At 44.0% G+C, this 16,051-nt stretch overlaps 1 protein-coding gene across 2 annotated transcripts in view; it reads right to left on the bottom strand.

The window, feature by feature from the left end:
- Window positions 1–1,936, bottom strand: part of RAB6A (RAB6A, member RAS oncogene family) — a 16,936-nt gene extending 15,000 nt beyond the window's left edge. For both annotated transcript variants that reach the window (XM_008644637.2, XM_008644638.2), the window contains exon 1: window positions 1,830–1,936. In XM_008644637.2, coding sequence (XP_008642859.2) covers window positions 1,830–1,910 — 81 coding nt within the window. In that variant the 5' untranslated portion in view covers window positions 1,911–1,936. The remainder of the gene's footprint in view (window positions 1–1,829) is intronic.
- Between the last annotated feature and the right edge of the window lie 14,115 nt (window positions 1,937–16,051).

Here is a 16,051-nt window from a genome sequence, read left to right as displayed (position 1 = left end):
GATCTTCTATGATATGTTACATATGGTGCCACAGCACAAGGGAAATCATTCCCAGCATGTCCATGGAGGGGAATCACTCCTGGTAAAATAAACAGATCCAATTGCATGGTTTTATTTCAGGTGTTTGGGTTTCTGACACAGTACAGCAAGTTCTTGTTGGTAAGACAGAGGGACACAGCTGAACTCCTCTCATCCAGCATCAAGCAAAAGGAATCCAATGCACAGCACGGATTTTATTAAATGGCAGCTTTCTATTTTTAACAGCTGAACATAAAAACCCATGTTCAAATGATAGGTTTCAGAAAACTACGCATTCAGAATCTGCCAGAAACGTCCAGAACAAGCAGATTGTCCCTGAACTCCCCTCCGGCTCCAGTTACCCATGATCAGGGTGTGATGTGCACTGGCATTAAATACTGGGCTCTGAGGGGTCTCTAGAGAATCCTGGGCATCCAAAAATGTCTATTTTGGCAATGTGATTTTGGCCAAATTCCTGGAGCTTTTGTGACTGATTCCTTCTTCCAGCTCCAGCACAATAGGAGGTATGGCCCCACCTCAGTCACGACTCCAGGAAAACCGAGGGGTTTGGTTGAATGGCTCTGACCCAAGTCCATTAACGCCCAAACTGGGCAGGCAGCACTGATGCCTAAATCCAAGTTATCTTGGAAGCCCTTAGGATTTCTCACTGTTCTAAGTGCCACTCACTGATTTTGCAATCATTTAATGTATTACAACAGACCACCTCTCCTGGCGACACCCGTATTATCCTAGAGCACATAGGGTCAAACCTCCTCAAGGAAGAACTAGGACACAAACTCCGTAAGGAAAAGGAGCAGTCCTAAAAGAAAAAACACTGGGGGGGGGAAAAAAAAACCCAGTTTAAATAAAAGAACTGCCTTCAATGTCCATGTAATTACAGTGGGAGGAATCAGCAAGGATGTCTGCTGCCTCGGGAGCAGTGACGTGTGCTCCAGCCCTCCCACACTATGGAAGCGTGCCTCTTCCCACAGCTCAGGGAGAACTTCCCATCTCGTTTTTCCTAGCAGCAGCAAGGAGGAATTACTGAAGGAGGCAGGAGGGAAATCACTCAGTTCAATGAGATCCTTGGGCAGACACTGAGGAATGGGAGAATCACGTTTTCCTTTTTTTTTTCTTTCTTCTATTACCTCCTCCTCCCACCCCCCTAAGAAAACCTTCCCAGGCACCAGGGAACAGATTTTTCTCAGTTTCGTGTATCCAGAACATCACCAACTGTAACCAAGTCATGAAACAAGTTCTGCTTGGAGGAGATACACTTTAGGAAACTGAAGTACTTTTATATCTTGCCACATTTTGAGCTCATGCTAAATTCTGGCAGTGGGCAACAGTGGGCAACTGTTCTCCTGGATTGCACAGTGCTAATCTGTAAAATTGTTTTCTAAACTTCCTACATTTTCCTTTTTTTTTCACATTTTATATGATTTTCTAGCTTGTGTCAACTTGTTGTTTGAAAGAGCTGGGTACCTGCTATGTTATCCACACACAGGGATTAGATCTGTTGATGGTCAGGTAGAAAATGGTGGATAAAAAACCCTTAGCAGACTTAACAACTGCTATTCCCTGGCTGTGCCTCGGGTATTCCTTTAGAACCACAGCTCACCCTGCTGCAAGCAGCAGATAAACTTCTGGAGCAGAATCCAACCCAGAAGTGCCACTCTGGCAGGTGATTAAGATCTTACAATTGGGAATTCCATGGTCAGTGCCCCAACTCTTATGGAATGACTTTTCCGGCAATGGAAGACACAGCAGCAGAGGAGTCTTACACAAGACAAAAATACTGATTAATTTACCTGGTAGGTGTTGTCAAAGCTGTCATACATGAACCTGGTGATCAAGGAAGTCTTCCCCACTAAAAGAAGAGAAAAAACCATGGATTCAAGGACCAATTTCAGAGCAAATTTTAAGCAAGTCATTTTAAAAGGGTTTACTGTGTCCAACAGATCCATAGTGTGCACTTAAACTTCCCTCAAGGACAAGAGCAGTTATTTGACTTTACAATTGTAAGGTCACTTATTTTTTCGGTATCATTCCCAAGCATCAGTTTTACTCTTAAATATTTGTGATTTGGGATGAAAATTAATTTCGTTGCTCCATTTTCTACCAAGTCATTCAGTAATTTTAGTTGAACTGAATGAATTTAACAGCCCCTACAACTAATTATTAACAACAAAAAGCTCTTCTCACTCATAAAATACGGGAATTATTCACTTTAAAACCCCACCATCCCCACAACACTTATCTTCTTCTCCTCTAAGACCAAACAACACAGCTGAGCTGGGCCAAAGCCTAACTCATACTTCATAGGGTTTTTCCTTCTCCTCCATCTTCACCTGGAAGGGATCAGCAAGATACACAGGAACTGGAATATCTCCAGCTGCCTCATTTTGATGTGTATAAATCCTCTCAACTGTAGGCCAGTTATCTGGGAAGCAACTGAAGTTCCTCAAGGCTACATCTCCTCCCAGTGTTCTTTCCAACCTCCCTGCAGCTGGAATTTGCCATCTCCCACTGGCAGAAGAGAGGAACTGTGTGACTTGTGTCGGATCCCAAACACTGCTGGTGCAGATAAACGGCAGGAAGAGTGCACAAGGCAGAGCTTGTGTTCTCCAGGCAATACTCCAAGGATTTTAGTTCTTTGCCCGGGTGACCACCCAGTGAACACAGGGATTTAAGGCAAGATTAAGGTCCCTTCCAACCCAAACCATTCTATGATTTCTGGGGTGAGTTTTGGGGGGTTTTGTTTGTTTGTTTTAAATCTTAACATAAGAGTGTCACCAAAATCTCCAGTATCCCAATTAAGCGGCATTTTCATCTTCAGTGAACTCTGAAAAAGGACTAAACAAACAGGAACCCAGCAGACAGCCTTGGAGAGATGAGATCTTCCCAAGTCAAAATCTGCATTCCCACATGAATTTCTAGCATATTCTGCTCTGGAGGCAGAGTCAGGTTTCCCATGAAGCTAAAAAGCTGCCTTCACAACGGTAGAGCAAATATTCCCTTCTCTGAGTAGGTTTTCGGAAGCGGCGCATCCCAGACGGGAATGATTCCCAAATCCCTTACTCAGATTTGTCCCAAGAATGTGCTGAACAGCTCGAGCTGGTGCAGGACAGACAGCCACAGGCTGCTGTGAGGGGAGGAGGGATTCATTCCAGACCCAGTGACAATCCTCAGGAGACACAGACAAGCAAACCCAATCCCTTCCCGCTGCAGCACAGGCTGAATCCCAGGAACTGATTTGCAGCGTCACAAACAAGCTGGTTTTCCTCACGTGGCCACTGATGCAAATAGGCACATTTAATTCTTCACAGGTCCAATCTCACCCAGGAAATCATCTGCTTTGGTAACTCACGACCCCTGAAGGACAATGAAGTGTTCCAGCAAATTCTTCCCTTCTGAGTGACATGTCTTGGACAGGGTCTGACCACAGACTACAAAATATGAAAATATTCCGTTTATTCCTGGAACCTCCCTCCCTACCCTACCTTCACTCATTTCACAAAAAGAGGGGGGAAATAAGGTAATGCTTGGCTTGTTTATATTTAAATATCTGCTTCAACCAACATTTGGAGAGAGCATCCTAATGGACTTAGTTCCAAGACATTTCTTCTCTGAACAGACCCAGGTTTATGTTGACAGGCACCAGATCAAGTTGGTATTAACACCAACTGCTCACAGTTTTAATTCCATGAATACTGAGGCATTGCCATTCCTCCTTTTAAAAAACCCAAATGGATTCCTTTTAGAAATCCTGGCAGGAAAGAAAGCCCACAGTTCCCACTGTATCTCTAATTTCTGTTCCGCCTTGCTGGCCATATGTTTCTCGAATTCCCAAAAGGCATTAATTTGGGAGTGATTGCAAGCAAGGGAGAGGACAGAATCAGAATTTGAATTCATCTTGGAAAATGCCAAAATGACCTCAGGAGGCAAATGAAGCTCAGCAGGGAGAAGCAGAACAAGGTAGTACACAGAGACAAGAACAACCGGCTGCTTAAAATGCAGATGGGAAACAACTGGATAAGTAATCCAGGGGTTATAGCCCAAGGAACAGATAAGACACTCAAGACTTCAGCTTTGTTTCATTAAGATGTTGGTTTGGGGTTTTTTTTTTAATCTAGTGAGTTAATTTAATCTCTTGGAAAAATTTCCACACACGTGTACGTCCAGGGCAGCATTAGTCAGCAATGCAATATCCTTTAGGCCAAAATATCCCTGGTATGCTACTGGAACAATTCCAAGAAAAAGGTCAGTATCACATCCTTGGAGGGACAGAGGTGGGGGAGGAAGTGCTGGGAATGGGGTTTGCTTTGACTGGAGCAGGGAGGAGGGTTCTGCTGGACACACTGACAACTGTGCTACAGGAAGCCAGGGAAAATCTCAAACAATTCAGGAGCTGAGAAGGAACTTTTTGGCAAAAAAACCAGGCAGCTTGCATAGCTCACAGCAACCAGCTGAAAGGTGAGGGGCAGAAGTGACTTACTGCTCAGGAAAAGTTGTCTGCAGCCACTTTTCCTCTGTAGATCAAGATCTAACAGCTAAAAGCGAAGTCCAACCACAATCCGAGCAGAAGGGCATGGAACTGGGAAATTGAGGCAATTAAACTCTAAAATAACTTATTCAGCTGGGCAGTGGACTCTCCTCCCTTCCTTGGCACGCAGAGTTGTCAGATGTCATTCCCCTCCAGGAATTTACATCTAAGGCATCCGAGAGTGTTTTGAAGAGGAGGGAAGCCAAGTAAATAAGTGATTAACCAAAGAAACCGTTTGTTTCGACACTGCACCTGAACATCAATTCTGGACATTTTTCTGTCATTAAGAGGCTGAACAACGGCTTCACCAGATGAGTTCTTGGCTCCTTCCAACTTTCCGTCCAACAAAATCTCCACATCAAACAGCTCCTAATCACACAGCTGTGCCTCAGACACCACTGCTTAAGTGCTGTGATTATAAAATCCTAGGTTTTGGGTTGGAAGGGACCTTGAAGACCAGCTCATTCCAACCCCCTGCCATGGGCAGGGACAACTTCCACTATTCCCAGCTTGCTCCAAGCCCCGTCCAACCTGGCCTTGGACACTGCCAGGGATCCAGGGGCAGCCACAGCTGCTCTGGGCACCCTGTGCCAGGGCCTGCCCACCCTCATAGCCAAGAATTCCTAATATCCCATCTAGCCCTGCCCTCGGCAGTGGGAAGCCATTCCCTGTCCCTCCAGCCCTTGTCCCCAGTCCCTCTCCAGCTCTCTTGGAGCCCCTTTAGGCTCTGGAAGGGGCTCTGAGGTCTCCCTGGAGCCTTCTCTTCTCCACATGAACACCCCCAGCTCTCCCATCCCGGCTCCAGAGCAGAGGGGCTCCAGCCCCCAGAGCACCTTCTATCATCTAATTATCAATGTACACTTCTGAAGGGGTCCAGCTCCAACAGGAATTTTTAAGCTCGGATCTGACTTGTTCAGATGGTTTTCTTTGGCTGGGTCAGCTCTGGAAGAATCTGGAGCTGGTGGCTCCCATCATGAACTGGCTGCTTACCCCATCCACATGAATTCTGGAAGGCTGCAATGTTTTCGTATGTTCTGGGACAAGAAGTCGGCTGTTCTGATATATAAAATTAGGAAACTCCTAAAAGGCAAGGTTTGATCACTGGTTCAGCACAGAAACCAGCAGACACCCACGAACACCAACACCCTCCCAAACACCAACACCCTCCTGAATCAGCAACTGAATTGGGGCAGCAAACAGCCACGTGTCCAAACATGATTGAGTTAAAAGATGGGAAGTCGTGAAGTTCCTATAAGTGGAACTGCCATCAACCAGGAGGGGCTAAATTCCAAGCCTTCAGCTCACAGAGTCACCCTGATCAATACCCTTTGTCTGGGAGCCTTGAGCCACTGCCTGGCAGGGATTTCACAGAGAGAAGTCAGCTGCAAGATGGAATCAATACGCTGATCTCGTGCTTCCAGCCACTTTGATCCGACAGCAGCCGCTGGAGAGATTCCAAGGTCGTTCCATCTGATTCTTGCAGGCTGCCTTTTTCCTGCTCCTGGGGAGATCTGTGTGTCCAGCAGCAGCCCCCAGTACTGACACTGATTCACGGTGGGCTCCCACAGCTCCCACAGCTCCCGCAGCCCTCGGTGCCGGCGCGTGCGGAACAGCCCCGGCTGCAGCGCTCTGTGCCGGGCACTCTACCGAGGCACTGAGGAGGAGGGCACAGACCCATGAGAGAACACAAATCACCTCCCTGCCAGCATGGGATTAGAAGGTCATTTGTTGCCAGAGTCTGCAAAGGGCTCAGGCACCAGCCAGGAGTGACCTCCAAGGAAAAGTAATTGGGACTGTGGCACTTGGACTGTGCAATGCACGAGGAGCAGGTCTGACATCCCCCTCTCATTCTCTTAGGCAGATCATACTAGAGATTCACATCTTGTCCATGGATTCTTCTGGAAAAGTCACATTTAAATTGCTGACTTCACCTAGTGGTCGTTTAGAACCTTCAAAGCATCAGCAACCAGGAAAAAAAACAAACCGAGAAATATTTGCAAAGCGAAATAACCTTAGAAGTAATCAACATGTCCTGCCTATTCAACTGGAAAACTGCACTTGGCCTCTCCCAGCTCTCAGAAGCAGCCTTGGCTAAAAGATCCAACCTGCTGAAAGCCAGAGGTAAAGGGAGGAAGATGAGGAAAGCCTTCTCCTCACAATAGCAGATAAATTGCAGTGTAATCCCAAAATTTCACTTGCCCTTCGCATGACTCCTTTCAGATTTGACTGAAGGATAAACCCCAGTGACACTACAACTTTCTTTCATAGATAAGCTCACCTCAAAATCTTCACTGGAATTATTTTGCTGGGAAAAAAACCAACCCAAGGCACCCAGAGGAAAAGCATTGCTAAGAACAATATACTGAATTATGAATGCCTCAAAACCATTTTTAGATTTGTGTTTAAAAAGAAGCCCCAAAAGGAAGATGCACAGAGTTGACTTAAAATGATCTGCATGAACCAGTAAGAGTATTTTTAGGTATGTCATTCCCAGCACTGGAAACAGAAATGCTGTATTAAAGTGATTAAAGCAGCTTCTTTAAAAAATAATAAAAACATCCCCCATCCTCCGCTGCTCTTTGCTGTCAAACTATGGAAATTTCACCTGGCTCCCTCCAAGCAAGAAACAGAACTCATTCATTATCCGAAGGCACTGACAGAGCCAGCAGACTGCATTCATCCAAGGAACTCTCAGTCAGGTGAAGTTTATCCCAGCCACAGTGAGGAACTCGGGGGATGGAATCCAGTCTAGTCCCACGGAGCAGAGGCAAAAGCCACAGTTGAGGAGGTCTCATCTCCTCACTCGAATTAAAGGGTGTTTTTACCCTGATTTTTTTCCCTATTGATTGCACTCCTGCTTTGCTGTCAAACCTATTTTATTCTGCCATTTCTTTCCTGATGGGATATAAGATCAGACCAAAGGACCACCTGAGCCAATTCCTTGCAGTTTTAAGTCCTGAATAAATAAAAAATAAAAAAAAAAAAATCAAGAAAAAATAAAACCAGTAAAAAGCCTGCAAGATATGAACCTTCTTGAAATCCATGCATGGACCACTCTAAGTAGAATAAACAAAATGGTTCAAACAGCCCCTTTTAAGATAATTTATTCCCAGCCTAGTTAAAGATCTAGGTTATAAATTATTCTGTCATCCTATTATACAGATGCGCTTCTTTAAAAGAAGGAATTTAAGATTCTGTTTAGGAAGTTAACATAGAATATCCAGAGAGTTACAGGGAAACAAGACCCACAAAAACATGGAACAATTTAGGTTTGATTATATACCACTTTTGTAGTTCAAGAGATGCTCCATCATCTTCTACCTTAAATACATTCCATTTCATTCCTCCCAGATAACAACTCACCCTGATTTTAGCTGATTCTGGGTTTGATACTCATTCCAAGCAGAACAAACAATGGCCTAGAGCTCACGGCAGAGATCAAACACGGAGATCAGGCAACGGAAATTAAAGCAGTGACAGCGAATCCGCCGGCTTCGGAGGGAGCGGAGCACAGGGAGCACCCTCTGAACACAGCGTCCCTTCAACACAATTCCAGCAGTTTTATTCCTTCTATTTTAGCAGCTGCTCCTCTGACAAAGGACATTTGCAGCTGCAATGCTTCCCACAGAACCACGGCCCGTGAGGACCTGCACACAACGTGCTGATGCCAAATATTGGTATTTAGGTATTTCTTTGGCAGTTCAGGACACGTTTTGGTCCATAAGGATACCTCTAAAAATGCAAAAAAAAAAAAATAATCACAGAACCTTTTTGGCTGGGAAAGCCCTCCAAGATCATGGAGTCCACCCATTCCTCCATCACTGCCAAGAACATCACTAACCCACGGCCCCAAGAGCTGCATCCAGAGGGCTTTAAATCCCTCCAGGAATGGGGATCCAGCAGCTCTCACAGGGCTACGAAACAACACCCACATGGCAAACCTCAGCCCCAAAATAAGCCAAAGCCCTTTCAAGAACTTACACACAGGCTGCAGAACCTGCTCCAACCTGCTCTGAACCTCCTCCAATGAAAAACAGCCACAAGGATGCTACTGGCAGGAGTTTGTCCATGACTGTTGGGGAAAGGAGGACAGGCAGCAGAGCAACCACATCTGAAAGGGGTTTTTGGCAGTGTATTCGTGGAGGTTTTATGGTATCCTACCTCGAAAAGGAACTCTAGAAAGGCAGACACAATCAATAACAATGTCAAACAACTGCAGCTGGCCTTCTTAAACCAATGAATCCCTGCCAATCCTTTATTTCTTTTCAGGTCACCACCACAACAAAGCTTTTCTTTTGCCTTTTAATTAAAAGCACTATCGAAAACTGTTTGATACAGTCCTGGATCAATTACTTTGGCTTCAGGGATTGCTGGCAGGCTGGAGCTCCGAATTTGAGAATCGCTGGCCTGTACCCACAGAGCAGGGGAAAAAACACACAGAAATTCAAGGACTGGACGTGGAGGATTCCCAGAGCAGCCTGTTCAGCCTTGGTGAACTACAGGGAAAGGTGGACTTGGCCTTTCCCTGTTTTCCATTTCCATTTGTTAGCCAGCAGTTGACAAAGCCCAAAGAAGTAACTCCTCACAGCCATCACCACAGTTATTCAGAGACTATTTATAGCAGAAACAATCAAAAATAAAAACTCTAGAGAAACTGACTGGACAACATGAGAGACTTTTGGAAGTTCTGGATTACCTCAAGGTAATCCTGAAGCATATGGATGCCCTGGAAGTGTCCAAGGCCAGGCTGGATGGGGCCTGGAGCAACCTGGGATAGTGGAAGGGGATGGGACTGGATGAGCCTTAAGGTCGCTTCCAATCCAAACCATTCTGGGATTCATGAGAGAATGCTGAGCCTCTTAAAATTAATTTATTTCCTTAAAACACAGGTTTTAACCCCCTTCCAGATGATCAGTAACAGCACTGTCCCAGTGCTCCACACAAAATGGAGATGAATTTAATGAGATGCAGCATGTGATCAATGAACCAGTGGAATAACCAAACTGGCCTCTTTCCTTTGCCCTCTGTACACAGCCCTGAGTATTTTAAAGTACTGAGAGATCCTGAACAAAAAGTTGATTATTTGCTCATTGTAAATTCAATTTCCTTTATCCTTACAAAGATTCTGTCTGGATTGGACTTTTCAAGGCAAGATGAGACAGTTTTATTAGAGCTGAAGGTGGAGAGATGAGTTTTACTCATTCAATGAAGCAAGAAACAGCACAGCCAGAATTTTGCTGCTGAGGAAATTTCCATTTTCCTTTTACCCTGTGACAATCAGGTGCCTTGAACTTCAGTCAGCTCTTTGTGATGGGAGAATTTCTGAGCAAAACCTTTTAAAGCCTTAACATCCCAGCAATTCCCAGCAACTTCCCAAAGCAGAAAGTGTGACATCAGCCTTAGCTCCCCAGCCAGCCGTCAGCACTGGTAAAAAAAGCTGCATTTAGCAAACTGGAACAGACCCTTAGCCAGGGATAGGAGCCTAAATGGATGGTGGGAAGCTCACATGAATATTTATGAGTGTCTGGTGCAGAGCAGCAGGAAGGGAAGCATGGAGTGGAGTGAACTGGCATGATGTAACAGGGAATAACAAGGAATGACACCTACCCAGCAGATGAACACACTGAAAGCTGTTCTGGGAATGGCTGGGATCATCTGCAGCTCGTTCCCACGTGCTGCAAGAACAGGGATACAAAGGAAGGAGCCAAGCCCTTTGCACAGGAGCACCATTTTAAACTCTAAGGATGGGAAGAGCTGCCCTGATCCTGCATTTCACATGCTTTTCCTTCCCAAGACAAGGTATAACTTGATTTTCCTGAGTTACACCAAAAAATATCTGCTCTATTTGTTACAGCCCCAGGAAAACAGGGAAGTGCAGCTCCTCAGGGCTCAGGGAAATGTCGTCAAGCAACACCAGAGCTGTTTGTCACCAAGGAGGCCAAGATTCAGCCCTTCCCCCTGGCCAGCACCAAAGGCTCATTTGTAACGGCTTCTAAAAGAAATTTGTAATACTTATTTAAAGCCATGCTAAAAATTAAGTTTCACACATATTTGGGATTGTGTTTTAAAGACCTGCCCTTGCTACTGAGAAGGAAATACAAAACAGGATTTTGTCACAACCCAGATGTCATCAGAGCAAAGGGGTTTTACTTCAAGTCAATCTCTCTGGGCAATAATCCATGGAAACATGAGTTTTCACGCCTGCCCCTTCCTGTCAGGCACTTCCATCATTTACAAAAAGGGACCAATTACTCCCTTATCTACAACAACCAGTAATCAAATGATTAACACTTCAGTAACTGCCTTATAAAAAAGATGACTGTGAAAATATGTGTTAGCCTGAAAAGCTCATTAATTCTCATTCACTGTTCTCTTTGGGTACCTCAGAGCATGTTCACCGTGTTGTTTTCTACAATAATTCATCCAAGACAGAAGGAAATGGAGGCTGATGCACTTTTCTGACCTATTAAGTGTTTTTTTCCCAGGGTGTTGCTGCCAGGCATGTAACTCCACTCCCCCACTTTTCAGTCAAATTCAGTACAATGCAGAAATCAAGGATTTCTTTTCTCTCTTTCCAAGAGATGCTTTCCAAAACCTACCAGTTCAAGGCTGGTTCATGTCTTCAAATTTGAAGTTCTCAGCCTTGTTTTAGATTACATATACCCCTGGACAGAGACACACACTTGGGATTCAATCTAGCTGAACATTAGTCTCTGTAGCTAGGAATGCAGAGCTAGTTAAAGTTATTAAAAACCTGCTCTCTTTTTCTTTAAATGAGAAAATTTTCATTTTATTCCTAGTCTTGCAGTATACATTTTCCTGGTCTAATTCCTTTTGCTTCAAGTATTTGGCAAGAGTTATCACAGAATGGGTTGAGTTGGAAAGGACCTTTAAAGATCATCCTGTCCATGCTCCCTGCTGTGGTTTTCATTCTGAATAGCTCAGGTGAAACTTCCCTTCCTCAAGGGAACCTGAACAGTATTTCTGCCACTGCAAAAGATGTGAGCAGACAGTGACAAGTGGGAAAGTCTCTTGTTCCTCATGGTCACATCTCACCTGGAGATTTCTCCTCCCACTCAGACAGCTGAGCTGGCTCACTGGTATTTACTGGTCCATCTCCAGTGGACAAGAAATTGCCTCTAAAAGGCGGAGCAGCAATTCTCCCAACGGATCCTTCCTTTTACACAATCATTCCCAGGCATACTATGTAAAAACCCAGGAGGGTTTTACAGCTGACAGCTACACATTGAAGGACAACCAGATAAAAGCCTGCTCTGCCACTGATCCAAGTATTCAGTGCCATATGGATGTATTTTATGCAGTCCCTGGGCATTTTAAAACCAGCAAGAGAAGCAAAGAATTGTCACTTGTGTTTAAAGCTCAGCAGTAGCTAAAGGGAAAAGGAAGAGGCAGAAGAGAGTATTTTCTATTATCCATCTTTTTCTAAGGCAACATCAGGCTGTTTGCTGTCTTTAGGCAATTTAGAATCCTATTTTATTTAGCACTACACTTTTTTCCTGAGGGAGATGCCAGTTAGTTTTACCTGGTATCTCTGTTTCTCAGATATAAACTAAAGCACAAGTTAAGACTGCTCATGACTGGCCCCAAAGTAGAAGGCACAGCCTGGACACATAAAGCTGGAAAAAGCTCCCCTTTGCACTTTGGGATGTGAAAGGATCACACAGATCAATAAAAATGTGTGGAGACTCATTTAAAAGTTTAATGACAAACTCAGAACTCTTTCCTGCTAAGCAAATCCTAATCAGCACTGGCAGAGTTGATAAAAGTAGAACAATATCCATGATTATTAATGCACAGGAAAGATTTCCTTTGGGATCTGCACCAAGCCTTGTGACAGGGACAAAAATACCCGGTGATAAATAGCTTCATTAACTCTTGTGGGTTTTGTCAGTAATTAGCAAGACTCTTCCTCCCAAAATGGGAAATAAATGAAAGAGCACAATGCAAACAAATCTTGTTCTGTTTGCTCAGTCACAGCCACAAAGAAATGAAACAGTAAAACCGGGTCAGCCTCTGGTTCTGTCTCAAAGTCCCACTTTGGAATTTTTTTAAACTATTAAGGTGCACAATGAAAAGTTTTCCTATAAAAACTGGGGTGTTTTTTACCATCCCATTGTACAAAAGAATAAAGAAGAGGCAACCCCTCACTGCTGAACACGAAGGAGCAAATCTATTAAATATAATAATTCAATTACTCTGTCAATATAGCAAAATAAAAAAACACGGAAATGTTACCTCCTCAGCACAGCTATAAAAATTCATTTTAAAATCTAAGCCTTATGTTCTAGAGATGAAACCTCTTGTCTGGTTTTCTGCAGAGGAATTCCAAGCCAAGCCTGTAACATAACCAGCGCTATTTTCACAGTTTCAAAGGTTTCCAAAAGCAACAGAGCCAAAACGAGCATCTCAAGCAGAAGACCTCCAGGCAATCCCAGTTCTCCTCCCCCACCATAACACCAAGCCCCTGGGAAGTGACACAATGCCAGGTGAGGAGCCAGACTCCCAGTTTTCTGTTGGAGGGAACAGCTGTCACCTCTCATGTTCAGTGCTCAATCTCCCATCATTTCGTACAGAAGGGGCAAATATTCTGCTTAAATATGGCTGAAGGTAACTGAGGTCTGAAGAAGTAAAGTCCTGCCCATTTCTGAATGCTGGGTGGGTTTTTCTAAATTTAACTGAGGTTAAACTGGTGTGGAAGTTATGAACTGTCTTCAACTTCCTATAGCCAAGCAAAGTAGTTTTGACTTGGAGGAATAGCCTTGGAATGCTGGAAAGAGCTGCAACCAAAATGCTGCAATGTGGTGAATAAAACATGCACGTGAACACCTGGAACAACGGGGAACAGCAGGAGCAGGAAGGGAATCTCACAGTGTGGTAAATGTGGTTTCACTCAAATGAGGAAGAACAAACCCAAGATAAGGTAACCAGAAGATCAAGATTTGCAGTAATTCCGCAGATAAGGAAAACAAAAGAACACGGAGACACAAGAATTTTGCCCAAGCCATAAGGGATGAGACAAAGCACCTAAAGGAAAGGGCCCAAACAGTTTTGACTCCTAACAGGCACAGGACAAGTGGCACAAAAGCATGGAAAACCCAAGCCATGATGAGCATCCAGTTGCGTCCCATCCCGTGTCAGAGCATCTGGGCAGAAATCCCGGCCCCTTGTAGGACAGGGATCAGAGTGGATACTTAAGATCTACTCTACAGTGACTGTGAGGGAAATTCAGATTAGGATGCCTTTCACTTCCATGCAGATGAGTTTAAAACCAACCAGAGAACAGGAATTGTGGATGATACATTCACGTTTTCATGGATATTAAACTTGGTTAATTAACTAAAGGGCACTCACAGGCCACCTTTACATTTCAGACACTTCTGTGCAGTCTCTCATTACTTGCCAGGAATGAAAAAAACGCCAAAATTTACAGACTCACGAGGATATTTTTTCACCACAGCCTGAGGATTTTGCTTTCCTTCATATCTTACATAGTTAATTTTTTAAAAATAGTTTCCAAAGAGGCTTCAAATATTCTCCAAAGGACTTTATCTTTACTGCTCACGAAATGCCTCAGAACCCTCAGCCATAAACATTGGTAACACAAAGCAGCACTTCACAAAACTATCACAACACTTGGAAATATTGTAAAGCTCATCCCAGGGATCTTCTGACCAGGTGTGGATGACCATGGAGCTAAGAAGGAAGAAGGAAGATTTAGTAGTCCAGATGTCCATGTGATCACAGTCTCTACCCAAAACTTCTTAGGAGCAAGGCACAGCAAGTGGAGGAAGGAGCTCTGGAGCTCTGAGCTGTGACATTTACTATTTCCTTCTTCCCAAAACAGCCTGCTCATCATTGCTCCAGTAATCCCAACAGCACCACTCCAGATAAACATTGTCTTAGCAACTCAATTTTTGGACAAAGTATCAATTTTGGATTGCGGTGTTTGAGTTGAAATTTCAGAACAATTCAATTTTGTCCCAGGTTATTACAGCTTTGCTGCGAGCACAATGCGACAAATTAAATGGTTTTAGAGACACCTCCAAATATTCTATTCTATTCTATTCTGGCCCACTTGCTTCTCACACAAAAATTTGACCTATTAAGTTTCAGAGCCCAGTATTGAAGTTTTATTGTTGTCATGCAAGGGTGGCTCAATATTCACTTTATATATGACAGCAGTTAAAGCCCATGGGGGTGAAGTCAATTTTTGAAGCATCTACTGCTTCCAGGCTCTATCATTCCAGCACTCCATTAAAAACCAGTGCAGGACTGCGCTAAAACCCACCAAGAGGCCTTCAGTAATTAATCATTCATAAGATCCAATTTTTACATCCCAGTACTTTATTTTTAAATACCTAATTATCTGCTTGTAAAAGGCTTTAAAGATATAAAGTGCTACATATGGAGATCAAAAGTAATCAAGCCACTGTGGACAGACATTATGTTGGGAGGGTGGATTTGCTCGGCCAGGAGTGGTTCTGGGAAGTGCAAGTTCCACATGGGCAAAAGAGGAAGGAGCCAAGAGCTCCTCCATCACCTGAAGCACAAGAGATCCCTTCAACTGATTTCCAGATTTACAGCCACTTTAAGTTCCCAATTTAAGTCAGAAACTAAATGCTACCGAACCATTTTGGAAAGAAGGAGCAGACATTGAAAACGCAATTATGAATTTCTGATTTAAATACCTTTACCACAGAATTTGTTCCCATAACAAACCATATTCATGGGCAGTTTAGACAGAAATCTGCATTAAATCCTCAAACAGAACAACGTTTTCCAAAGTAACTTGTTAAATAAACTGTAAATGATAGGCTAATGCACCGTCTAATATGGAAACTCTCTCCTGGATTCCTCAGAGTTATATTCCTGAGGCAGGAGAAGGGAGGCAGCAGAGAGCAGCAGGGATAAAACTGGCAGCCACCTGAGGATGCCTTTCTGAAGGGAAGCATTCCCTGCTTTGAGCACTGAGCGCTATCCCAGCGCAAGCTAAACCAGCCGACGCCAGCATCCAGCTGAGGGAATCCAGGCATCGCTTCCCTAGATCACATGCTAAATGGAGCCCTTGGAACAAGCTCCTGCTCTCTTCCCAAAGCTGTTTTGCCCTTGAAAGCACAACAAGCAATGCTAAGTCAGCCATTTCCAGCGAGGAATTAGAGAAGTTTCAGGAGACCTATTAGAATGCAAGGGATTACCATCCCCTTCCCTTCCCTCCATCATTTAGCCCAGTTAAATTTTGCCTAATGTTTCCCCAGCACTGTTATCCCACTGGCAAAACAAGCAAGTACTTCCTCCTGCTCCCTCCTCTCTTGACTACCTACACTGCCACATAGAAATTTCTGCTCTCTCACACTGTGGTGACAATTTTCCTGCCTGGGGAAAGGAGAAAAGGAAAAGAACAAAAAGAAAGAAAGGAGGAGGAGAAAAAGAAGAAAGGGAAGGAGGAGAAAAGGAAGGGAAGAAGGG

Source organism: Corvus brachyrhynchos, unplaced genomic scaffold (genome assembly GCF_000691975.1).
Source record: "Corvus brachyrhynchos isolate BGI_N302 unplaced genomic scaffold, ASM69197v1 scaffold412, whole genome shotgun sequence".
Taxonomy (NCBI): Eukaryota; Metazoa; Chordata; class Aves; order Passeriformes; family Corvidae; genus Corvus; species Corvus brachyrhynchos.
The sequence above is the reverse complement of the archived record's forward strand: the minus strand, read 5'-3'. Positions and strand labels throughout refer to the sequence as shown.